The following is a 27,362-nucleotide window of genomic DNA, read 5'->3' as shown; positions in this document are numbered from 1 at the left end:
GGACAGAAAAGAACTTTTGATAGATTTGGCCATGACCAAGAATACAGGTTTAAAGAAAAGTGGCTTTTGGTCAAAGGAAGACAGCACGTAACTAATTCCCCAGTGCACAGGTGGAGCTGCACATGCACGCTGTACATGGAAGCCTTATTTCCATTCAAAAACTACTACTATTTAGAAAGCATTCATGTCGTTTAGTTGCAAAAAGTTCTGTAACCCCAGGTCCCAAAGATTAATACTTCCCTATGCCCTTAACATATGGTAATATATATCATTCAAAAGTTCCTAGGGCAAAGGCCTTTCACTGACGGAAATCAGTATTGAACTGAGAACTAGTCGCAGGCTTCTGCTGCTGGCAGCCATTCGGCCTTTTCAAAGCTGCTGGGGTTGGGGTGACAGCAGTTCCTAAAGAATGACACTAAATAAAGGTGAGAAACGGGGAGATCATGAAGGTGCTATGCCTTAGGAAAAACAGACCAATCTACTTAGGCCCTACTACATGCCTGTCTCTCTGCTATGTATTTGGGAACAAAAAGAATCTGATCCTAAGGAATTAAATATAATCAATTTGGAGACATAAAACTATACATTAAACAACGAGAGAACAATTTAAGTATTTTTTTCCTAAAGGAAAAACATAATTGAATGTAGTCACGAAATGCTTTTTTCAGGAAAGTAGACTACCTGAGGCAGGATTTAGACAGAATAGAGGCCCAGGGAGGGCACTCCCAGAGTGCTGACACTAAAAAAGCAGGTGTGTATACACCCATTTACACACACAGAAACAGGTGTGAGGAAGTACTTTCAAATTAACTAGAACGAAAAACTTACATCAGCGAATAAGATACTCAGGGAAGTGGGTGACACTGAGTGCCTGGGAGAGTCTGGACGAAGATTCATTGTAAAGGGAGCCTCTAGTTTGTTAAGCAAAGAATAACAAGGTGACAGCCACAACAGTTACAAAGGTTAGATTAGTAAATCAGTTGGTGTCTTAGGAACTAGGGGGTGGAGGACAGAAGGAAGACAGAGGGCAGACAGGTGTTTCAACAATCTCTGTAAGTGGCACATACGAGAAACCGACTTAGGCTGGGGATAAGGGGAAATCTTTAAAAGGGAAGGGAAAGAGGTATGGGGAAATTTCAGTGAAGAAAAATTAACAGAATTTGGTAATTATGTGGATATAATGGGAAATAGAATAAATCCAGAGATGACTTCAAGATTTTAAAGTCTGATGTGAAACAGGGAGCATTTTACTACACTATGTGAAGTTTTAGAATGTGTGAATGTAATGCTATTTGCAAAATCAATGCCATAGGGACAGGACAACAGGATAGTGTTGGGATCTGAAGCGCTTATTTATTACTTCATTTAAACATTTGTTGTTACTTGCTTAACAATGTGCTGAGGGCTCAGAATAAAACACCCCATGGGGCTATGGTCTGGGCCAGAAGGATGGACACATCTCCAGACACTGTCCAATAAGCAGCTACAAATACAGAATTCAGGCGGAAAGAGGTCTGGACGACTGAGGGATCTCGGCAGGTTGAGCAAACTCCAGGAGACAGTGAAGCACAGGCAAGCCTGGTGTGCTGCAGTCCATGGGGTCACAAGGAGTCAGACACGATTTAGCGACTGAACAAGAAGAAGAAAAAAGTAACTGTTAGGCTTGCTGCTTGTGGGCCAGATGCTGTGATGTAAACTGGAAACAGAGAGACGGAGACCCTTGTTTTTTTCTTTGTCTTCAACACGTACCATTTTCAAACTGGAAAAAGGAGAATACATGTTGTGAAGTGAAGAGACTCTGAGCACCCACAGTGAGGCTCACCCACAGAAAAGTTCATGCTTTTCTCACTTGGATGAATTATATCTCAGGGTACTGGGAAAACTCACAGCTGACTGAGCCCTGTGAGGTAATCTGGCCAGGATCACAGGGACAGGAGGAGTGCTGAGAAACAGAGAGAAGTGCATATAGTTCTGATTCTAAGAAGGAGGAAAAAAAAAAGCCCACTATAATTTTGCAACATTGCAGACACAACTGGAAATCTGGAAACTCACGGTCTGGGCACCACCGTGGAAGGGACTCTTAAAGTGGAGCACATTCACAGAGAAGGGACTTGCTGAAACTCCCTAAAACCATGTTAGACGGGGGAGGACTGAAAACATCAAGGTGATCCTGTAGCAGGAAGAGCAGCTGATATACCCGCATACACACATGATCAGACTTTGAAAATATTTTGCTACGAAGATTTAAAAAGATTCCAGAGTGAGTACTTCAAGGATAGTGAAGGGACTAAAAATTATCTTGCCTGGAAAATCCCATGGATGGAGGAGCCTGGTAGGCTGCAGTCCATGGGGTTGCTAAGAGTTGGACACAACCGAGTGACTTCACTTTCACTGTTCACTTTCATGCATTGGAGGAGGAAATGGCAACCCACTCCAGTGTTCTTGCCTGGAGAATCCCAGGGATGGGGGAGCCTGCTGGGCTGTCGTCTACGGGGTCGCACAGAGTCGGACACGACTGAAATGACTTAGCAGCAGCAGCAGCAGAAGGAAATGAGGACATTTAGCTAAAGGGAACAGAAACATGGGGTGGGGGCTGGTAGACAGGAACAATAACCATCTTCAAACATCTCAGCAAGCACGACATTAGAGAGAGACAGACTGTTAGTCTCAGAGGTCAGGGCTAGAGACGAGAAGCCGTGTTTTAGCTCTGTATTAGAAAAGACTTATGAATGGTCAGAAATAGAATGGGCTACCCAGGGAGAGACCCAGCTGCCCATGCCTGGAGCAGAAGCAGAAGCAGAAGCAGAAGCAGAAGCAGAAGCAAGACAATGCTGGGAATACTACTGAGAGGGAGAGGACCATCAGAAGGTGATTAAAAGAAGGTCACTGTGTTTGATAAGCAGTGTTAATAAGCTTGGAAGAAAGGTTCCAGGAAGAGTTTTAGGGAGCAGAAGCTGAAAAGACAAATGCAAAATGAAACAGATCTTTAATAAACAGAGGTAAAGATCACATATTCAAAGAGATGACCAGCAAGACAAAGTCCTTCCTGCAAAGTCTGGATCAAAACATGTCCAGAAAGTCTTATGTGATTAATATCCATAGGTTTTACTGTAAGACTGTGGCTTCTAAAGGCAAGCAGGCACATTCTACCTTTCAGAATATGTTCCTCTGTCTCACAAAATAGAAAGTACACTCTGGAATTAGACAAAGTTGGTTTCAAATTAGGACTCCACCACCATAGGACCTTGGGCAATTCTGTCTTGAGTTCCAGTGTCTTCTCTGCACAACATGGATGGATTGGAGGGCATTATGCTTAGTGAGATACGTCAGACAGAAAAGGCAAATACTGTATGGTATCACTTGTATGTGGAATTTCAAATGTATAACTAGTGAATATAACAACAAAAAGACTCACAGATATAGAGAACAAACTAGACATTACCTGTGGGGAGAGGGAAGGAAGGAGGGGCAATATAGGAGCAGCGGATTAAAAGGTACAAACCATTAGTTGTTATGCTGTTTAGTCACTAAATTGTGTTGATTTTTTTGTGACCCCATGGACTGTAGTCCGCCAGGCTCCTCTGTCCATGGGATTCTCCAGGCAAGAATACTGGAGTTGGTTGCCGTTTAGTTCTCCAGGGGATCTTCCCAATTCAGGGACTGAACCCACGTCTCCTGTACTGGACTACTGAGCCACAAGTATAAAATAAGCTACAAAGATACACTGTGAAATATGGAGAATGTAACTGGTATTTTATAACAACTACAAATGGAGCAAAACCTTTAAAAATTGTGAATCACTATATTATACATCTGTAACATGATATTGTACAGTAACTATACTTCAATTTAAAAAAAGGCAGTGATCTCTTCTGTGAAGTCAGAAGATAAAGCTGTGGACTTAAGATTTAATGCATAAAACAACAGCATAAAATTTCAAACTAGTAATCAGAAAGCACAAAAGGCTTAAGACTATGATAGGGAGGGAAATGATTCACTTCTGAGAAGAAAACAATAGTGAGTATTCATTTGCACAACTGGTCCCCTTCCTTCTTTTAGCTGGGTTAGGATAGTAAAAAGAAGAGAATTCAGAGAAGACAATCTAGAAAAGCAAGTAGGGAATTGTTCCTGTTAATAATTCTTGCGCAAATACGTCAGGGCCCCCTTTCCTGATGTTAACATTGAGCAGATACTGTACGTACTTGTGAGGACTTTGGCTCACAACCAGCCTCTAAGTCAGGAAGCAGTAGAAACACAGGAATACCTGTGTTTCCAGAAATGAACATTTCCTGAGTTCAATGTGTGTACAAGTACCTGGTACAAATGTTTCCCCTTAAGTTATTTCATTTAAATACTCATGAGCACTCTGAAGCTTGCTTTTCCCCCTCCTTTCTCTTCTGGTTTATTTTTAAATTAATGAGATAAGGAAGGCTCAGCAAGATTAAGTAACTTGCCCAAGATTTAACAGCAAGATTTAACATGGTAACAAAATCTCTGACTACAAAACCTACAGATAAGGTTACCGGGGGAGGGGTTCAGGACTAGATACTGAGGTATTAAAGCAATGGTTTTGCAAAGGTTAATCAGTGACACAATTTTCACCAATCCTTAGCAAAATGAGAAACAAAAAAGAACATGCACAGGGCTTCCCTGGCGGTCCAGTGGTTAGGACTTTACACGTCCACTGCAGGGGGCACAGGTTCGAGCCCTGGTCAGAAAACTAAGATCCCACATACCGTTTGGTATGGTTAGATAAAAAAAAGAATCAATAAAAAAATAATAACGAAAAAAGAAAATATATCTAAAGTTACAGTACATATACACACACACTTATGTCCAGATACACATTTGTTGGTGTAAAGCTGCCAACTGTCCATTTTTGAGGAAGACCATCTTTATTCTAACATGGTCTTTGTACTTTTTTGACATTAAAATGTTTTTATATTATATATATAAAATAATGGTAACAGCAAATGCTAGTTTTCCTCAAAAATGACCTTACAAATTAAAAAATAAAGTTCTAATCTATCAACCCCCTCTGAGAACCACAGGCAAATGACGCAGGTATGACAGCAGAAGGGCCAAGGATGAGTTTTAGTTATACACCACCTGCTAAAGATGTGAGGCAAGGTACCTAACTTCTCTGAGTCTCAGTTTTCTCACCCAGAAGATGAGCTAATAATATCTATTTCACAAAGCTAATACATAACATATAACACTTTGTAAATTATAAAGTATCACAAAAAGGTAGTAACTATCATAATAATTTATGGTTACTGGAGAGGGCTTAACTATTTGCATTTATTTCCCTCCAAAAACAGAGTTTTAAAAAAACTTTTAACGTCTATGCTTGACTTTTACTATACCACACTATTTAAATTAAAATATAGAATCTTTCTCCTAACCACACTATACGAAGCTTGCTGGTATAAACGTGGTAACTTATACCATGACTGTGGTCCCTGTGGACTTGTCAGTATCTATAGAAAAGAAGAATGTACTCCCAGAGTTCAGACATGGTTTTTAAAAAAAACAAAAAACGTTAGTATCTAAGAGTAAAACTAGCTAAGACTCATCACCATACTATAATTACACCCTAAAAACCTAAAAACACCCTATAACACCCTAAAAACACCCTATAAAAACGCACCCTAAGAGACAGTGTGCAGAGCGCTAAAGGGACCTGGCAACAGGGCAACCGTGCAGTGTTCCAAGAATGGGGGATGGAATGGACTATGGGGGAAACATGGAACTAAAGAAACTTAAATACTAGGTTACCTGCCTCAAGCAATGACGTATTCAGAAAATGAAGGGACACACAGTAAGCTTCTGGTTGGGTTTTATTCTGAACTGTCCTAGGAAAAGATTCTAGTTTGGTAGTCATGAGTATTACAGTCATTAAGGAGGCATACTGGTATAGTGTCAGTCTCTGTAAGCTGAAAAAAAACACCCCTTTATCACTACTCAGTTTTATTTTTGTTGATTCTGAGTTTATCAAACAATCTCAGTTCATGTGTGAGTACCTGATGCCAGAGAGACATGAGGCTCCTGGGCACCAGAGAGGTGTAGCCCCACTGTGAATGAACACAGTGGCCATCTGGTTTAAGTCAGCCTCTTCTGAGTAGGTAAATGGGAAATTAAGTTCCTTAAAGCCCCACGATTCCTGGTAGAAGAGATGAAACTAATTTTCTAAACTTACAGAAGTGAAGGTCGCAACATCCCCCTTTGAGGTCTAGCTTGCTTCTTTCTCTTAGACACCGTTTTTTCATATATAATATACCACTTAGAAGGAAACATAAGATTTTGTAATTGCTAGATATGTTCATCCAATCTATGCAGGAAGGCAAAGGCCACACTTCACTTCTCTAACAAACATTTACTGTACACAGGAATATAAAGTTACATAGGACACAATACATAAGAAACTCATTGTTTGATGGAACATAAGTCATACAAGCATTTAACACTACATAAAATGTGTCTTGACAAAAAGTAGGAACAAGACAGCAAATGAAGCAACTGAACTCTTGGCGACCTTTGTGAAACCTTCACAGAAAAGACAACATTCGAGCTGAACTTGGAGATGCACAGGGGCTGTCTATAAACAGCAGTGTGTAAAGGGGCCCTTCCCAGCCTGTGCAAAGGAACGGGGGCTCAAAGCAGCATGGCCTGCGAGGGAGACAGGGGAAGGTCTGCATTCCCCGCGGTACAGAGCACCAGTAGACGGTACAGTTGGAGACAGAATCAAGGGCCAAACTGCCTCATATCCCACATTAAGACATGTGGATTCTTCCTATAGGTAACAGGTGGGCTTCTCTGGTGGCTCAGATGGTAAAGAATCTGCCTGCAATGTGGGAGACCTGGCTTTGAACCCTGGGTTGGGAAGATACTCTGGAGAAGGGAACGGCTATCCACTCCAATGTCCTTGCATTCCATGGACAGAGGAGCCTGGCAGGCTACAGGCCATGGGGTCGCAAAGAGTCAGACACGACTGAGCGACTGCACAGAACTATAGATAATAGAGAACCACAGAACATTTTAAGCATAGGCAACTTACCAGATCAGGTCTGATTTTAGAAACCACTCCTTGGACACAAGAAATTGGTAACAGGTTATTTCTGCTTTTTAAATTGTATACCAATTATATGTATTCTCTCTCCCTCACATACACACATACCCACCCACCTTGCTCACTCTCTCCATACATGACTGAAGTGAAGGACTAGATATAGTGGGGGCCGATCATGAAGCTACTGTTAACAGCCCAGACACAAATGAAGAGAGTCGTAATGCAGATAGTGACAGAAGGAACAGATAGAGACGGGAAGTTTACCAGGTCTTAGGGATTGACTGGATATAGTGGTGACCGCGTGAGCTGTGCCATTCACAGGAAGCAGGAATATAGCAATCAGAAGCAGTTCAGGAAATAGGACAAAATGAGGACAAGTTCAATTTTAGATCTGTTACATGTGAAGTGCCTGTGGCACATCCAGATAGAACACTAAAAAGACAGAAGTAAGATCTGGGGTCACAGAGAGTGTCTTGGCTGAAAGTACGGATTTAGAGACACTGGTGTACTCCAATGCATCTCAAAGGCCAAGAGATAACAAAGAGGGGACTAAGAAAAGAAGACCAAGGTTAAGATCCTGGGTAAAAAAAAAAAAATACAGGACAAAGTAAAGAATAAGTGAATGAAATTGAAAAAAGATATTCTGAGGACAGGAAGAGAACCAAGATCAAGTGATATCCCAGAAGCATAGAGGAAAAGGAAGGAGCTCCCACTGGGGAGCTGTGCAGAGTTCCAAAGGCAGTGAAGAGGTTAGGGTAGGATGAGTGAAGTCACTGATTTTGGTAATTATAAACAGACTGATACATCTTAAGAACTTTTTAGCATAGCACAGCTCAAAATGTGATCATAAAATGGAATTTTAGAAGAGGGCCTGCTAAGTATGCCCATTATTTCAAATCTTTAAATTGTACTGGGTTAGTGTAAATACAATGTGCTTTCTTTTTTCGATGATTTACTCAATAGACTAATGACATTAAGATCGGTACATAAATCAAATTGGGTCAGTAAACGAAGATGCTGAGGTGGAGAGAAAAGAAGTATGAAGAGCAATTTCATATTATAGCTTGTCTTCTGCCTCCCAATCTGGGGTCACCCTCATGATTCTACAGTGTAGTAAGTGACTGTTAAAGAAACAAATGTTTGAGAGGAAAGAAAAGCCTAAGTTAAGCTCCAAGCTTGAGAGTTGATTCTACCCCAGGAACAGAGCTCAGGTCAAAGCAACTTACTTTCAAGCCTAAGGACATCTGAGTCCCTCCCTGAATCCTGAACAGACAGCACAGGGTCCTCCTCTGTCCCTGCCTCAGAGGGCTCTTCTTCAGCAGCATCCAGTGACTGTGACTTGTCAAAATACTTCTGTTTGTCATGGCTGTTGTCCAGGGTTTTCGCATGACAATTACCTCAATGACAAGAGACACAGACAGAGCACATTAGAAACCTCTCTTGTGTAGCCCCACAGCTCAATGTCCCAAGTATCAGGAAGAGCAAAAAGGTGACCGTTGCGTTTTTCTTCAGCAGGAGAAAAGTGCCCTTTAAAGCCACGTCATAACTGTGATTCATGATTTTGCACTTTCAAGTTTCACCTGTTAGGCTACAGTAAGTATTTGGGGAAAAAGCTCTAAGGACGAAGTCCCAAGATCTCCTTCCATTCTTAATGAATGATTGTGAAACACTTCTCTGAAAGTCAGAAACATCATAAAAAAAAAAAAGTGGTTTTCCTTCTATTTGCCTTTCGACGGTGAGAAATGACAGATGAGTATCTGAACAAGTCTGGAGATAGATGAATTACAGCAGAAGAGTATATCATTCTTGCATTATAGCTTAAAGTGAAAGACTAAAAAGTAAAGGATTAGAAATTAAAAACCAAGGACCTGGAGGGGGATAGTGGTGGCAGAGAAGCCATATCTGTGACTGTCAGATCACACAGGCGCCTATTTTTCTTTTGGAAAACAAATTTTGATCATGTGTCAAAGTGTCAGTCGCTTAGCCATGTGTCTGACTCTTCGCAACCCCATGGACTGTAGCCCGCCAGGCTCCTCTGTCCATGGGGATGCTCCAGGCAAGAATACTGGAGTGGGTTGCCATTTCCTTCTCCAGGGGATCATCCGACTCAGGGAGTGAACCTGGTCTTCTGCCTTGCAGGTGGATTCTTTACTGTATGAGCCACAAGGGAAGCATGTGTGTGTTGGCTCAGTTGTGACTGACTCTTTGCAGTCCCACGGACTGCACCCCGCTAGGCTCTTCTGCCCATGGCGGGGAATTTTAGGCAAGACTACTAGAGTGGGGTTGCTATTTCCTACTCCAAGGGATCTTCAGGTTCTTTACCACTGGCACCACCTGGGAAGCCCAGTAACGATTTACCTAAGCATTAAATGTCACATTTGAATGTACTCACAGCACTGGGTGATACTAGGCTGTACAAAAGTAACTGTGGTTTTGCACTGCTGAACTCTGCCAGTTGATATTACAATACATTCTCAAATAAATGTATTTATTCATCATTTTTATATGAATTTCTCACTTTATGTTTTTTTTTGGCTAATGACTTACTAGTTACTGCTTATTTTATATTTATTTTAGACTACAGAAATGTTAGACAAAAAAGCAAATTCAACCATTTTTTCATTCAAGTTCAAAATGGGTCGTAAAGCAGCAAAGACAACTCACAACATCAACAATGCATTTGGCCCAGGAACTGCTAACAAACGTACAGTGCAGTGGTGGTTCAACAAGTTTTGTAAAGGAGATGAGAGCCCTGAAGATGAGGAACGTAGTGACTGGCCACTGGAAGCTGACAACGACCAACCGAAGGCAATCACTGAAGCTGATTCTCTTATAACCATATGAGAAGTAGCTGAAGAACTCAACTTCAACCATTCTACAGTCATTCGGCATTTGAAGCAAATTGGAAAGGTGAAAAGCTAGATAAATGGGTGCCTCATGAACTGACTGAAAATTAAAAAAAATCATAGTTTTGAAGTGCTGAACCAACAATTTCTCAATCGGATTATGACACGTGATGAAAAGTGGATTTTATGACGGCTCTAACCACTGAGTAGCGATGAACAGCTCACTGGTTGGACAGAGAAGAAGCTCCAAAGCACTTCCCAAAGCCAAACTTGCACTAAAAAGTGATGGTCCCTGTTTGGTGGTCTGCTGCCCATCTGATTTAACATAGCTTTCTGAATCTTGGTGAAACCATTACATCTGAGAAGTATGCTCAGCAAATCGATGAGATGCATGGAAAACTGCAATGCCTGCAGCTGGTGTTGGTCAAAAGAATGGGCCCGATCTTTGTCACAACAACGCCCAACTGCGCGCTGCACAACCAGTGCTTCAAAGGCTGAGTGAACTGGCCTCATCTGCCGTATTGACCTGACCTCTAGCCAGCCAACTACCACTTCAATATCTCAACAACTTCTGCAGGGAAAACGCTTCCACAACCAGCAGGAGGCAGAAAACGCTTTCCAAGAGTTTGTCAAATCCCAAAGCACGGATTTTTATGCTACAGGAATAAACAAACTTGTTTCTCATTGGCAAAAATGTGTTGATTGTAAGGGTTCCTATTATGATTAGTAAAGATGTGTTTGCGCCTAGTTGTAATGATTTAAAATTCATGGCCTGAAACCACAATTACTTTTGTACCAACCCAATACTTTCTGACATGTATAGTAAGCATGACCTCTTGATACCATTTTGCCCAGGAGTCAAAGAGCTTTGACCTTGTTAGGGAACCATGTGTTGATAGAGATACAGAGCCACTATTTAGCTCCACTTGATAGTCATTCTCTGGGAAGAGGAATGTATTACCAGATACTGTGTCTTTGGTGGAGATCTGGCTGGCTGAACAGGTCTCCTCATGTTCCACGTGTGTTGTTGCAGAAGATGTATATTCAGTAGAAGCCTACATTCCTATTACAGGACACTTCTCTGAATAAGAGTGTATAAGTAACTTTTTTCCTTTATCGGAACATCCAAACATGTTCTAAAAGTTTTTTTTTTTTTCTTTTAAAAGAGAATGTTGCCTCAAAGAGATGTATGTACCCAATCAAGCTGTCTTTGCAGCAATGGGAATACAGGAAGTCTTTCTGGATCTGATGACTCCCCTTCAGATTCTGTAATTTCAGAAAGTGCTACTCAGTCATTTCCCTCATTGTACCAAAAAAACATAAAGGACTCAAAGCCTTTCCTAACTTACTAGTTTAGAGAGAGGGGAACTGCATACTTTGGGAGTCACTTTCCATTTCCCAATTCTACACTATCATACATCTGAGGTTATTTTCAACAAGGCTACGTACGCCAGAAACTGAAGACTCTCTGTCTCAAGAGAGCTTTAGCTCTCAAGAAATTTAACAAGCAACCTGGGGAGACAGTAAAGAAAGACAACAAACACTAATGAACTGGTCTACTGTGCCCAGCAGGTGCTTCAGAGAATGAGCTTTGAGTGGGGAGATCTTGAATTGTGAAGAATACGTAGGACTTAAAAACACAACTTTAAAAAGGGGAAATTACAAGGAAGGGCACCAGTATTTCTTCAGCACTTTTGCATTTTTTTCCCCATTTATGCCTCAAAAACACCCTATGAAATATTATTTTTTTTAATTTTTAAACTTTACATAATTGTATTAGTTTTGCCAAATATCAAAATGAATCCACCACAGGTATACTGAAATATTATTAATTTTACAGACAAAGAAACTGATTCTCCATGAGATTAAGTAACTTGTCTGAGGTCAAATGTAAGTAAGTGGTAGATCTGGAATGTGAATCAGTTCTATTTTACTACAAAGCTTCTTGGCTTCCCCCCAGTCAATACTACCTCTTTAAGCAAAAAAAAAAAAAAAAAAAAAGGTCAAGAAGTTGGCATTCTAGGTAGGGAGGAATAATGTGCTGAGCAAAGCAACAAGAATAGGGATTCTCATTTGTGATTGGGAGGTCATGAGAAGTACAATTTGACAGAGATGGAAAGGGTCGAGTGTGTGTGGGCCCTGGAGCGCTACCAGGAAAGAAGCCATAAAGAGCAATGGTAGCTACTTTCTTTCTCCAGATTCTCCTGAGATGCCAGAGGTTGCAGTTGCCTCCACTTCTGTCTTCACCACTGAGCCCTTGTAGGTAAATGTGGGAAACAAGCACACGAGCGTTAAAATAAAACAAAGCAACGACAACAACTCCATACACCCAACTGTCTGAACTTTACTATGAAGAATAGCATGTCTCTTAGAAGCAATTTTTAATTAGGATATAAATAAGCATGACTAGTAAAAGCCGAGAGGAAAGAAAATGATGACAATGATACTGATAATTTAAAACATACACTGTTTCTAGTGAATGTTCTCTGTCTTTAACTTTGGTGAATTTGCCTCTAAAGCATTATTTACCTTGACACAAGCCGGGTAAAGCAAAAGGACAGACCATTTAACTCTGGAACCCGGTGAAATCCTAGCTGTGTTTCCTGCAGTTGATTTCGTCCTCCAACCTTTGCATCTCTTATTTTTCTCTCCCACCCTCTATTATAAAAATTTAATTGGTTTCATCTTTTTAAATGTCTGCAATATTTAAAAATGCTTTATAGGTCATTTATAAGATATGATATGCATAAGATCCTGAAGCTAAAATTAGTCCTTCTGCATGACCTTAAAGCAGACACCCTCTTGAAGCAAGCCTCATGAATTCTAAGAATGTCCTGCCCTCCAACTCAGGAAATCGGGCCAGCACCTCTGAGGGAGAGGGTATAAAAGGGGATCAGGGAGAAATAGGGGAATTAAAGGAATAAGTAGTTTATTTTAAGCTATTTCTTGGAAGTAGCCAAAATCAAAATGATCAAGTAAAAATTACATGTTTTAAAATTAGAACTGTTGATTTGAATTTTCTTAGGTTGATGGTTAAAACGAGACTGGTTTAGTATTCTGGTGTGATTTCCATGATTAACTAGTCTAATCACAGAAAGTCATATTGCCTAATTCCTGAATGACTCCTTCCAGTTGCCAGAGGCAGAACTGAAGAACTTCAGAAAAAATAAACGTATCTATTCTTTGGACTATAGTACAGGTCTACTCCAGCTAAAGAGGAACTGAAAACAGTTGCCTATATAAGAAAAATATTGCTTGTCTTCTCAGCAAAGGTAGAGATAATGTTCTCATTAAAGAAATACAAGGAAATATTGAAGAAGGAAAAATGGAAAGATACCTAAAAAGTAATAAGTATCTTCTGTGCATATGGCTATTATTTCTTGCTGATGCAAAAATGAAGAGATTCTGTGGCTTAGACTAACCTTGATAGGCTTTTTTTTGGGGGGGGGACTTCATGATTTAAATGAAATGCTTTATATAACAAGGTCCCAGATGAAATTGGAAACACTGTCCTCTGCTTAATGTTCTGTATTTGCTTGCAAAGAATTTAGCACCCAATTCAAATCCTGGCAGTCTGGTTTTTCTTAGAATTAAGAGAGGACATGCAGGAGATATAAGAGATGTAGGTTCGATTCCTGGGTGGGGAAGATTCCATGGAGGGCATAGAAACTCACTCCAGTACTCTTGCCTGGAGAATCCCAGGGACAGAGGAGCCTGGCAGGTTTTAGTCCATAGGGTTGCAAAAAGTTGGACACGACTGAAGCAACTTAGCATGCACACAAGCAAGAGAGGATAAGGCAATACCAACTGAGCATTCAGAAAACTAAGATCATGTCATCTGGTCCCATCATTTCATGGCAAATAGATGGGGAAGCAATGGAAACAGTGAGAGACTTTATTGTTTTGGGCTCCAAAATCACTGCAGATGGTGACTGCAGCCATGAAATTAGAAGATGCTTGCTCCTTGGAAGAAAAGTTATGACCAACCTAGAAAGCATATTAAAAAGCAGAGACATTACTTTGTCAACAAAGGTCCATCCAGTCAAAGCTATGGTTTCTCCAGTAATCATGTATGGATGTGAGAGTTGGACTATAAAGAAAGTTGAGCACTGAAGATTTGATGCTTTTGAACTGTGGTGTTGGAGAAGACTCTGGAGAGTCCCTTAGACTGCAAGCAGATCCAACCAATCTATCCTAAAGGAGATCAGTCCTGAATATTCATTGGAAGGACTGATGCTGAAGCTGAAACTCCAATACTTTGGCCACCTGATGTGAAGAGCTGACTCATTTGAAAAGACCCTGATGCTGGGAAAGACTTAAGGCGGGAGAAGGGGAAGACAGAGGATGAGATGGTTGGATGGCATCACTGACTCAACGGACATGAGTTTGAGTACACTCCGGGAGGTGGTGATGGACAGGGAAGCCTGGTGTGCTACAGTCCGTGGGTTCACAAAGAGTCGGACACGACTGAGCAACTGAACTGAACTGACTGAACTGAGCATGAAACTTCAAAGAGAGTATTTCTGGTTCTGGAACAGCTATGAGATCTTATCAACATCCTTTTTTTGCAGTTAGAGTACTGCCTGTATAAACTGGGTTATTAATATTAACCTCCCCTACAAGGGTATGCTGGATAACGACTAAATATTTAATACACCATGTCTAAGCCTAAGTCTCCTAAGGGAGAAAGGCACAATTTATTCTGTGCTAAACAGATTTTCAGAGTAAACTAAGTTCTCGGGAACTCCTATCATGACTAGGGTTAAAGAAATCTCCTACTTTCTCTTGTTAATTCTGTTTACAAAGGTCTTAGAAGATTATTTTTCAACTGGAGTTGGGAAACCACCTACTTATTAAAAAGAATTCTTCTCTTTTGAATCTCTTAAGTTGGTAAAGAGATTCCTGGGTGGATTAGGAATCCTTTAGGGTTCCTTACGGTTTGTTATAATGAAGACATGCTACAAAACTGAGGCATCAACATTTTGTAAGAGCAAGTAACTAATTTTCTATTTATTTCTCTAGTAAGAAATCTATCTTTTAGGAAAAATGGTAAGATAAATTGTGAAGTGGACAAAAGTGTATCTTTGAATTAATCACCATTGCTAAGCAAGATTATTATTTTTTAAATTAAATTTTATTGCAGTACAGTTGCTTTACAAAGATTACTTTAAAATACCACCAGGAAAATTTAACTGTGGGCGGCATGTGGGGCTTGGGACCACACTGAGCACAGGTAATAATGAAGAAGAAGCCTTACTGCAAATGGATTCCTTTATGATTTCTACCTCAAAGTCTTATAGACCTTGTTCTAAAAAGAAGCATTCCATGGCATTAACGCAAATCCTGCCTAGATACAGCCTTACCATATGAACTTGGGCAAATCGACTCTCTTCTCTGCATCTAGGTTCTTTACCTGAAATAGATAAGCTACTGTCCAACAATAAGAGGAGTCTGAGTCAACACCACTGCTGAAACCACGGTGAACATAAGCACACAGAGCTCCTTGAATTTAAGTGACCCTGAGACAAGAGAATCTGCCTCGCCTCCTCTACCCTGGGCTGTCCTCTGCTTAGAAAGATGAGAGAAAGCATTTCAACAGTCGCAATGGCTCAGACTTGTTCTCATTCAGCAGTTCCTGCTAAATGAGATTCTTACAGGAGGTTTAAAAGTAATGGCTATGTACTGGCTGACCTTAACTGCCAGAGAGAAAACAGATCATATTAAAGACTTGAAATCAGCAGCCTCAGGATTATATAGGCATTCCCTCATGGTGAGGTGAATGAGTCAGAAGTGAGTCTAAAAAAGAAAAACTAGCAAAGAAAAGTATGTGACCTCAAAATGAAATGAGAGCAGGGGTGGGGAGATAAGAGAGAAATTCTTTTCTACTATATATTCTAGAGTTAAATTCTCTCCTGGGGAACAGTGTTCCCACACGGTGGGGGAATCTGATGTGTACTGGTGTGTACAGACGTACACGCCCTGCCTCCTTTTAGAGGAGGAGAAGGAGAACGAGCCATAAATCTGGTCTCCTTGTCCTGCATGTGGCATTCCCTAAGTGGCTAACGTGTAGGGTGCCAAGTCAGCACCAGCTGAGACATAGACACCATGACACGTAGGCTGTGAAAAACGGCTCCAGTGGTGGAATCTAAGCTCTCCAGCGCTGTAACTTCCTCCAGAAATGGGGAAGATTAGGTTAGATCCCTAAACAAGGGAATTTAAACATTAAGTTTACTAGGAAAGATTTCCCCATGCAGCAACTACATAAAGAAGTTAACTGTCATAGGTGCCATTATTAGTATTAAATTTAAAAGTCTGTTTTACTTCAGCCTAAGGAAATGGGTTTTGAGCAAGAATGTTGGGCAAACAAATCCAATAGACTTCTCACACTTACCGATTTATCTATGAATGTTAGTTTTTCAATGAGGGTCAACAAGGACATTTGTTTGTAATTTTCATTAAAAACACTGCAGACGGGAGGTGGGAAAATACAGGCTACCTATTAGATGTGTCAGCTTCTAGTGGACAGGTGAGACGACGTAATTCCTTTCCTCTGCCCCCTCCCATGGTGTGGGAGCCGCAGGCCTTAACAGATCTATATATGTATGGCAGGAAGTGCTCTGTGCATACAGCTCATTACCGTCTATTACCAGGTATTCTCAGTAGCTCAAACTTGAAATGCCATTAGATAACTTGCCAAATGAGCACATTCTCAGGGCTAAACATTGGGAGGAGGGTGTGCAATACATGGGCCAGCATATGGAGATGAAAGAAGGAATGGTCCCTGCTCTCAAGGAGTGAGGAAAGTCCTGTAGGAGACCTCTGTCTTGTACACAAATAACTGTAACGGCAAGTCAAGGAGCTGAAGGAGAGACGGTGGGATGACTGCTCATGCACTGCTTATGATTAAAGGATCAGGTAAGGCACGTGGCAGAAGTGGGCCTTGAAGGATGGGCAAGATTAGAATTTTTATTCAGGGAGGGAAGGAGGGCACAAGGGAGAGTTATGGGGGAAAACTACTGAGAACAACACAAGCAAACACATGGAACCAGGAAAGCAGGGTGTATGCGGTAGAGAAAGCAGGCTGTCCACAACAGCATCATCGTGTGTCATGCGTCATGGTTTGGTACAATTTCCACTGACGCTGCAAAAGAGAGAATGATATTGAAGTCTCTGTGTTGTCAGTGCGTTTAAATTAAGCACCCATATTTGAGTCAACCACAGCTCCTGTAGGAAGTTGGCTTCATTCAATTCTTAATGCCTAGAGTAAGTCTATACACAAAGGGCAGGGATGAGGGAACAGGGGAGGGCTTAGGAAACTTCCCAGCTACTCACAACCTTTGTGGTTTATATTTACCTCTCTTTTCTCATGCTGAAAGTGTTTATAGTCACCTGCTGGTGTCAAGGAAAAAAATCTAGTAAAAAAAAACCAACAGACCTTAACTCTGGTCCTCTTCCTCATACGGAGGCACAGAGAGAGGCAAAATGGGAAAGGGACCTACCGTTAGAAGCCCTTGTTGCTTCCATATGGCCAGTGTACTGTAAATCAAGTACAAAGCATTAGAAAAATAAATGATAATGTTTCCTTTTGCTTTATGTCACCAAACGAAATTGGCCTGGAGGCATTCACCTCAGTTGCCACTCTGCACATAACATACTTTCCAGGACTCTGCTCTTTCCCAGGTTTTAACATTTATGGTTTTTAGGCAGTGTACAGTGAGAGATGGTGACTTGTTTGGTTAAGTTTTCCTATAGTTGTATTTCATGTCATCAAGGGAAACTGGCTGTATTATCACAGGTGTATCAGGAATCAGAAGACTTGATTGACACCACACTCCCTGTCAGCTGCTACTACTCTTTCTCCTAAAATGTGATATGCTTTCTTTTTTTTAAAAATATTCATCGCTTTGGATATTTGTGATCTCACTGGGTTATTAAGTAATGCCTGACAGCTAAAGCAGTTTAAACTGCTTTGAGAGTGGCAAATTTTGAATGTCAAATTTAGATTTGTTGTTATAAAAATCAACTAAGTGAGAAATCCAAAGCTGTGTTATTTTCAACAGCTAAGAATTCTGATTTAAATTTCTCCTGTATTTTAAATATCATAATTAAATAGACTTTGATGGTTAAGAAAAAGTAACAGATTACTGACATTTTCTTGGTCAAAGAACACAACAGTTTAGTATGAAACAAATTCAACTACTAGTAATGCCTAACAATGAAAGAAAAAAAGGGAGGAAAAACCCAAACCAGCACATATATGACCACACACATGTACATGCCAGGTTTCCTCAGTCATGAGTATTTTAAATCTCACCAGTGCTCTTTTCTAGTGATTATCAGGCCCAACTACTGCATTTCCATTAGGCCATGGAACTGAGTTAAAAAAAAAAAAAATCATTCAATGATTATATTTGTAAAGGGGTTTAAGTCCGTGGTACTCAACTATTTTAAACAAGAACTCCAAAACTGGTGAAAAGTGAAAGTCACTCAGTCATGTCCAACTCTTTGCGACCCCATAGAATAGTCTATGGAATTCTCCAGGCCAGAATACTGGAGTGGGTAGCCTTTCCCTTCTCGAGGGGATATTCCCAACCCAGGGATTGAACCCAGGTCTCCCACACTGTGGGCGGATTCTTTACCAGCTGAGCCACCACAGTAATTCATTTCAACTAGTTGGTTCACAATGTACAGAAAGAATTTTCTGAGGTATAGGTCACTAAAAGAAAAAAAAAAAAGCCCTCTCTAATGTAGCATGGATTTGTAGTACATGTGAGAGAGGGAGAGGAAGTTCTGCCAACTAGAATAATTTTTTGAATAGGGAAGAGTCATGCAAATGCTTGCTATATGAGATAGCAAAGCTTAATGTCACAAACTGAAGTATCTCCAAAAACATCTGCTACCATGAACGGGTACTGAAGATACAGAAAGAAAGATAGCATCCAATGAACTTGCCTAACTTCCTTCACACAAGGTATTCATAACAAGGTGTTAGCCCCCTTCAGCTCCTATCAGGAGACATGTACAACTGCAGTGACAAACCACATTAAACGCATCTTGTTCAGTAATTAACGAGGGCTGGATAAAACAGACCCCACCTTGCTCATCCATTTTTCTTGCTGGTGTGTACCATCACTGTGACCTCAGTGATGTGAGTGTTGGGAAAAAGTTCCTGATGCAGAATGGAGTCTAAACACAAAGGGTGATGTCTCAGTAGAACTTTCCAATCCTATCTGCAGAGAAGCGATCACAAAATATGATGAACAATGCCTTCCAGGGGGTTATTTCCATACTACATACACAGCATAAAGGAGGAAGACTTAATTTACATGACCTAGACTTAATTTAAAAGACGCTTACTCCTTGGAAGGAAAGTTATGACCAACCTAGACAGCATATTCAAAAGCAGAGACATGACTTTGCCAACAAACGTCCGTTCTAGTCAAGGCTATGGTTTTTCCTGTGGTCATGTATGGATGTGAGAGTTGGACTGTGAAGAAGGCTGAGCGCCGAAGAATTGATGCTTTTGAACTGTGGTGTTGGAGAAGACTCTTGAGAGTCCCCTGGAATGCAAGGAGATCCAACCAGTCCATCCTAAAGGAGATCAGTCCTGGGTGTCCTTTGGAAGGAATGATGCTAAAGCTGAAACTCCAGTACTTTGGCCATGATGCTGGGAGGGATTGGGAGCAGGAGGAGAAGGGGATGACAGAGGATGAGATGGCTGGACAGCATCACTGACTTGATGGACGTGAGTCTGAGTGAACTCCGGGAGTTGGTGATGGACAGGGAGGCCTGGCGTGCTGCGATTCATGGGGTCGCAAAGAGTCGGACATGACTGAGCGACTGAACTGAACTGAACTGAGACTTAATTTACAAACTCAAAAATATAATTCACTTTCTTTTAGACATGCAAAGAAACATGGAAAACACTGGCAAAGACCATTCGCACACCTGAAGTTGTTACAAACTCTGTAACTCAGAGAGATTATCTTAATAACTTTGCAACTTCTTAAAGAAAAGCATTCTATAACTGAATGACAAGCTGCAGTGTGAAGCTGACTTCAGTAAGTGCGACTGCAGTGTCTCACGTAACCATATAGTTGCTGCTCTCGTTCTCAGTCCTCTTAGAGCAAGACAGCCAAGCTGCAGTGACTCAGTTCCAATAGTCCCAGAAACAGAGGATAAAACCACTTGCCCAGTGTTTATTACATACAGGGGCTTAGAATACCCTCCTGACAAATGCCTTACTTCTTCACGAACCTGCCAAATTAAAAAATTTTTTTTACCTACTTTCTTATGTTTCCATAACAAGTGAAGTTTTTAAGTCTTTCTTCAGTTCAGTTCAGTCACTCAGTCGTGTCCAACTCTTTGCGACCCCGTGAACTGCAGCATGCCAGGTTTCCCTGTCCATCACCAACTCCCAGAGTCCACCCAACCGCATGTCCATTGAGTCGGTGATGCCATCCAACCATCTCATCCTCTGTCATCCCCTTCTCCTCCCACCTTCAATCTTTCCCAGCATCAGGGTCTTTTCAAATGAGTCAGCTCTTCACATCAGGTGGCCAAAGTATTGGAGTTTCAGCTTCAGCATCAGTCCTTCCAATGAACACTCAGGATTGATTTCCTTTAGGATGGACTGGTTGGATCTGCTTGCAGTCCAAGGGACTCTCAAGAGTCTTCTCCAACACCACAGTTCAAAAGTATCAATTCTTTGGTGCTCAGCTTTCTTTATAGTCCAACTCTCACATCCATACATGACTACTAGAAAAACCATAGCCTTGACTAGACGGACCTTTGTTGGCAAAGTAATGCCTCTGTTTTTTAACATGCTGTCTAGGTTGGTCATAACTTCTCTTCCAAGGAGTAATGTCTTTTTATTTCATGGCTGCAGTCACCACTACTATTTACATGCTATCTAAAGAATGATTCTTGGCATCATTAACTATTTGCTTTAAAGTTATTTTAGTTACACAGTGACAGGATGAAACACAAGTTATATAGTTTAGAATCATGCCATTAACTCCAAATTAATCCAACTGTATACAGAACACTCACTTTAAATATTTCTATTATCCTAGAATTTATTGTTTTAGTATAGATATCTTGCTATTGTACAGAAAATACTTTTGATAAACTGAGATCACCAACTGATTTTCTAAACTGTTAAACCCAGAGCTTTTCACACTATTCATTCATCCATTACTGTTGTAATTTTTCCATAGGTATCTGTACCTTTATTTATGCAATGTTTTTCTTTAAATGGACTCATTGTTTAATCTTACAATAATTTATGTTAAAAGGGAAAATAAATATCACTTTTCAAGAATGACAGGTTTGATGCGCTGGTTATATAATTCTTCCAATGCCAATCAGAATAAGTTACGAATACTAAAATTAAAAAATGTTACTCAATACCACCTAATAGCTTGTGCACCTCTGGTGGTATCTGTATTTTAGGAGCCAATACAAAGCATACTGTTAATTTCTTTTTCCTTCTGAAACCCTCTGTTCCTCTGACGTTCAAGACCTAGCTCCCTCTTGGTTCTCCCAGGCCCCTCTCTTTACTCACTCTTTCCCTGGCTCTGCTCCTTAAATGTGAGTATTTTCTAAGACTCTATTCTTGTACTTTTCTTCTCACCATGAACCTTCTGATGGAACCAGTGGCATCTTGGAATGAACATGTCTACACTGAACTTATTTTCCAGCCCTACATCAATGCATGGATAATTTCTTTTCCACATTCCTCCTCTTAATGACACTGACAATTATCCAGTTAGCAAAATTAGAAACCTCTAAAGTCAATTCACATTTTTAGTCTAGTGTTTTCAGCCCTTCCTTTCTCAATGTTATCTCCAATTCCTCTGCCCCTCTTCATACTCATTTGACAACTGGCCTCTTATTCCACTGAGAAGTAATCAGAAGTCTCACCATACCGACATCTCTACCCATACGCTGCACCTTCTCCTATCTAAGGACCCCCTCCACGCTACCTTTGTGCCTTGGGTCCCATCCCCTTCTGTTTATTCAAGAGCTTTGCTTTTATAATTTTTTCTGCATCTTCAATTACTTCCTCTTTACTGGATCACTCCTATAGGAACAAAATGCAGTACCTCTTATTTTTAGAACAATAAAACCAAAACCAAATATCTTCGAGCCCACATCCCTGTCCAGCAACCACCCTGTTTTTCTGCTCCTTACCATAGTAAAACTTCTTGGAAGGGTTGGTAGCCATCTTCACCTCCTCATCTCCTCCACAAACCATTAAAAAAAAACTTTGAGAAGATGCCAGTGACCTCTGTGTTCCAAAATCCAATGCTTTACTCTGTCTTCATCCAACTCAAGCTCATAGGATACGCCCATGTAACGTAAGAACGATGATAATATAATTAACCACTCCCTGAAACATTTTCTTCACTCGGCTTCTGGAACAGAATACTTGCCTGTTTTTTTTTTTTTATCTTACTGGCTACTCCTGTACTGTTCTTCCTCTTCTTGACCACTAACTGTTGGCTGGAATGCCTAGTAATTAATCATTGATGTACTTTCCTTTTTATGCAATCACTGGGGTAACATCATCCAATTTTGTGATTTTAAACACATTCATAGGTCCACGGCTCACAGATTTTCATCTCTAGCCTGGGCTCTTCCTTGGCCACAATGACAGTTGTGTACAGCAACAGATAAGCAGTTGCTATACATCCAACTGCTTATCCAATACCCTCACATAAGCATTCAGTAGGCAACTGAAACTTAATGTGTTTAAAACCAAACTTCTTTTTCTCCCTAAGCCTGCTCCTCCCTCAGACTTTACTGTCTCATTAAATAGTATCACAAGTACAGCTACCAGATCTTCTCTGTGAAACCCAAGATTATACAGCAATCTAATGATGCAAAATTCAGAAGCAAACAAAGTGACGTGCTGAACGGAAGGGGCCATTTTAGGTGTGCTCTTAGGGCTCATCATGACTGTCCCCCATAATAGAGCTCAGATCCAAGTTTTATATAGGGATGTATGTATCTCTCTTGAGGGCTGACACAAGAAATGAAGATTATATCTTCATAAAATGACTCAATAATCTACACATGAATTCTTTCAGTCTTAGAAGTGTACTAGTTTATGACTTGGGGATAAAAGAATTATGCATGAGGCCTTGGAAGGCAGAGGACTCAGATTTCAGTCTCTGTGCTACCAATGACTGGCTCTTTGACTTGAGTAAATCATCACCTTTACTTCTCAATTCATAAAAAGGGGACTTTCTTATCCTTCCTGACACCATCACATAGATACAAAGGATTATTTGGTGACCAAATAATTAAAGCCTTTTAAGTAAAAAAATATAGAAATGTAGACACCTTAAAAACTATGTGTTTCAGACTGTTATCTTTCTTTCTTTTTTAGAGCATATATATTCACTAACTCTCATCAAGAATGTGATAAAGCAAAGGTCCTTAATTGCTGGTAGCATATCTCGGATAGTCCACAGGAGGGCAGCAAAATGCAGGATTTTTTCTTTAAATGCTGAACTCCACGTAAAATTGCTTTAAGGTACAAGTTATATAAATCTACAGAAATTTAGGTAGAAGATCACAGGCTAAAACTAGCAGGCAATGGAACAAGTTATCAAAGGAGATAAGATTTAGGTAAATAGTAAAGAGATGCTAAAAATACAGAAACACTATAAAGACAACACAGGATAATTCTTTCACACACTGGAAAAGATATTACAGCTCATGTAGGGACTCCCTTGGCGGTCCAGGGGTTGAGACTTCACCTTGCAATGCAGGAGGTGCTGATCCCTGGTGGGGCAGCTAAGCGCCCACATGCCTCACAGCCAAAAAGTCAAAACACAAAACAGAAGCAATATTGTAACAAAGTCAATAAAGATTTAAAATGGTCTACATCAAAAAATAAAAATCTTTAAAAAGAAAAAGATCATGTACATGATTTGGAAATTCTTTTTTCTATAATGGAACAAGCTTTCAAATACATATTATAGAGAAACATATATAAAAATTCTAAGTATGTACTGCTGCTAAGTCACTCTGGTCATGTCCGACTCTGTGTGACCCCATAGACGGCGGCCCACCAGGCTCCCCCGTACCCGGGACTCTCCAGGCAAGAACACTGGAGTGGGTTGCCATTTCCTTCTCCAATGCATGAAAGGGAAAAGTGAAAGGGAAGTCGCTCAGTCGTGTCCGACTCTTCGCGACTGCATGGACTGCAGCCTACCAGGCTCCTCCATCCATGGGATTTTCCAGGCAAGAGTACTGGAGTGACGTGCCATTCTAAGTATACTTAGTTAAATTACTAAAGTCTGAGTTCTGTATAATATTTATTCATTTTTCTGAAGACCTGGGCCAATAATTTTAAGTAGGCATGTGTCTCAGTAAATTAAGAAAAGATAAGCAATCAGAAATTAGGGGCTGATGTTTAAATTATATTCAGCTAATAACAATGCCATTGTTAGTGGCATACTTATAAGCATGTAATGAAGTCTAATAAACATAACCTACCATCGGTCTTATGTTTTCTAGTATAAGAAAAGCAATACTGAATGAAGAATACTAAAAGTAAAATTATGCATATCAGAGATATAATAACAGAAAAACATATATTGCTTAAGTAGTAGAAAGCATCTTTGTTAGATATAACTTTTTAATTTTCAAATCAGTGAAGCTAAAGAATGAAAGGATTTAGAAGTCTGGAGTAATAAATGTGTGGAAAATCCACTATCATAAGTATTACAGATACAATATTCACATTATGCTTATACTGCTATTAAAATTATTTTCCATCTTTCATCATTAGAGAAGATAATAATTACTGCTTCATGAAAGTTCATTTTCTGTGAGACACTGTTATTTTCATTTTTTTACAAAAGTCATTTTTTAGGGTTCTCATGAGCACTCATGAGAACTTACTTGTATTCAAAGCCACGATAAGTTTGACAGATTCCATTTTACTTTTAAAAAGGCCAAGTATGTTGTTATTGGACTTCCCTGGTGGCTCAGACAGTAAAGCGTCTGCCTACAATGCGGGAGACCCAGGTTCAATCCCTGGGTCGGGAAGATCCCCTGGAGAAGGCAATGGCACCCCACTCCAGTACTTTTGCCTGGAAAATCCCATGGACGGAGGAGCATGGTGGGCTACAGTCCATGGGGTCACAAAGAATCGGACACGACTGAGTGACCTCACTTCACTTCACTTTATGCTGTTATTGAAAAGAGTTTGTTAAAGTGGCCAATTCAGTTCTAGTTAACTATAAAATAACAAACCAATAAATGTGGGAAAAAAGTATGTATTTCAAAACTGGCAAAATAAATTGCTTAATCAAAGCTGGAAGCACTAGCTTCTGTTTCACTGTTAACTTGAGAGTGGACAATTAAAAAACCAATCTATTATGTTTTCCTTTCCAGGATCCTTGAAACTGAAATGTTAATATAAAATACCTATAAAAGACAAAGGTTACTAAACAGTATTCAAAGGAGAGAGAGAGATGACGATAAGCAGTTGCTATAAGAACACACGCAACTAATAGTGAGAGTAGTGAAGTCGCTCAGTCGTGTCCAACTCTGCTCGACCCCACGGACTGCAGCCCACCAGGCTCCTCTGTCCATGGGGTTTTCCAGGTGAGAGTACTGGAGTGGATTGCCATTTTCTTTGCATAAATGGCAGCAAATAAGATGACTTCTAGATTAATCAAAGTTTGGGGAAACTGTCAGATAAGTGATTTTTCACTAAATGTCACACTGTTAGCTATAAAGTCTTTAGAAGCAGGAAAACTGTGTGAGCATAATGATAATGTACTTTTAAGCAGAATGAATCAGTATTCAAAGCTAAATATATTACCTGTGCACATATTACAAAAAATACACACTGAAAATCTGTGTGAAAAATGTCCATGATTATATATGAAAAGCAATAAAATACTTGCTGATCTTAAAAGACTGCTGATAATTTTACCATTTAGTTCATACTACCCAAGAGATTATACACTATATTACACTTGCCGGAAAAAGTGTCTAATGTGGATCTTTAAAGAAAATGATTTGTGGAAAATTAATAATAGTGGTCAGAAAAATAGTTTTAAAAATGTTTTCCAAGAGTACTTAACTATTTTTGATCTTGAAAAACTTATCTGAAAAGCTTTCAGATTGGTAGCTTTTCAAATAGACTTTCATAAGAGAATTTTATAGGTTGGAAAAGGGTGAATAGGGCAGCTTAAATTCTTATCCCAAAAAACTCAATTACAATACAAATTCCTTCATTATTATACGGAAATAGAATAACAAGTCTTGCTGTCTCTGGAGACGTTGGTATAGTCATAGTAAAACCTTTAGACAGATAATATGTCAAAAAAGTAAGATAACTTAAGATTCTTCAATATTGCAAAAATGAAAAAGTAAAGGGTAGACAGAATCATTTGAAGGTAAAGAAATGCTAATCATTACTCAGAGATCTTGCCTTCTTTTTCATTAAGCATTTAGTAAAGCTCAGAGATAACTGGAATAAATGCAACTTTAGGTTTTAAAATATAAGAAGTTCATCATTTTGATTAGAGGTGTGTGCATCTTTCAATTTCAGCTTTTACAAGTTGGAACTTGGCAAAGCAACCATCAATAAATAAGATTATTGTGGAAACAAGTAATACAAAACCACTGTCAAAGAAAACTTTAATACTGAAGTTAGTTCAGTATTATTAATGAGTTTTAAACCTAGAAAATGCTACAGCATACATTTCCATTAGGGGTAATAGTATTTTTTTAGGAGTTAAAAGACACTGGATTCTTTTCTAAACCAATTAACTGCAATGTAAAAAGGTCTATTTTTTTAATTAAAAAAAATTTTTAAACGGGCTGTCTCTGAAAGAATTAAAAACAGTATTCTCTCTTTCCAAGTTAAATTATTCTATTTTATTGTTTTGTATTGGATCCAATAATATTCTTGGAATAAACTGGACTATCAGATACTACAATTTTGAGAAAGATCTGTTTCAAGATAATAGTTTCCTGAACTAGTTGAGATCATGTTCTGGGGGAAAATGCTCAAGACAACTAATTTCCTCTCTTGACATCAGTGACATAAAATAATAATAAATTTCAAAAACCTAAAATACTGGACTTTCCTGGTGGTCCAGTGGTTGAGCCTCCATGCTTCCACTGCAGAGGGCATGGGTTTGGTCCCTGGCTGGGAAAGATCTACATACTGTTCAGGGTGGCAAAAAAAAAAAAGAAACTAAAATGCTAAGAAAAGAAAAGGCTTTTAGAAAAGTTATCCCTGCTGCTGCTGCTAAGTCGCTTCAGTCGTGTCCGACTCTGTGCGACCCCAGAGACAGCAGCCCACCAGGCTCCTCCGTTCCTGGGATTCTCCAGGCAAGAACACTGGAGTGGGTTGCCATTTCCTTCTCCAATGCATGAAAGTGAAAAGTGAAAGTGAAGTCGCTCAGTCG

General features: G+C 39.8%; 1 protein-coding gene across 7 annotated transcripts in view; it reads right to left on the bottom strand.

The window, feature by feature from the left end:
• Nucleotides 1-27,362, bottom strand: part of TTC17 (tetratricopeptide repeat domain 17) — a 126,959-nt gene that overhangs the window by 42,007 nt on the left and 57,590 nt on the right. For 5 of the 7 annotated variants that reach the window (XM_015474885.3, XM_005216450.5, XM_024975205.2 and 2 more), the window contains one exon: nucleotides 8,296-8,466. The exons of the other annotated variants lie outside the window; for them this stretch is intronic. In XM_015474885.3, coding sequence (XP_015330371.1) covers nucleotides 8,296-8,466 — 171 coding nt within the window. The remainder of the gene's footprint in view (nucleotides 1-8,295; nucleotides 8,467-27,362) is intronic. 7 annotated transcript variants of the gene reach the window in all.

The sequence above is a fragment of the Bos taurus genome, chromosome 15 (genome assembly GCF_002263795.3).
Source record: "Bos taurus isolate L1 Dominette 01449 registration number 42190680 breed Hereford chromosome 15, ARS-UCD2.0, whole genome shotgun sequence".
In the NCBI taxonomy this organism is placed as follows: domain Eukaryota; kingdom Metazoa; phylum Chordata; class Mammalia; order Artiodactyla; family Bovidae; genus Bos; species Bos taurus.
This window is presented reverse-complemented; position numbering and strand designations above follow the sequence as displayed.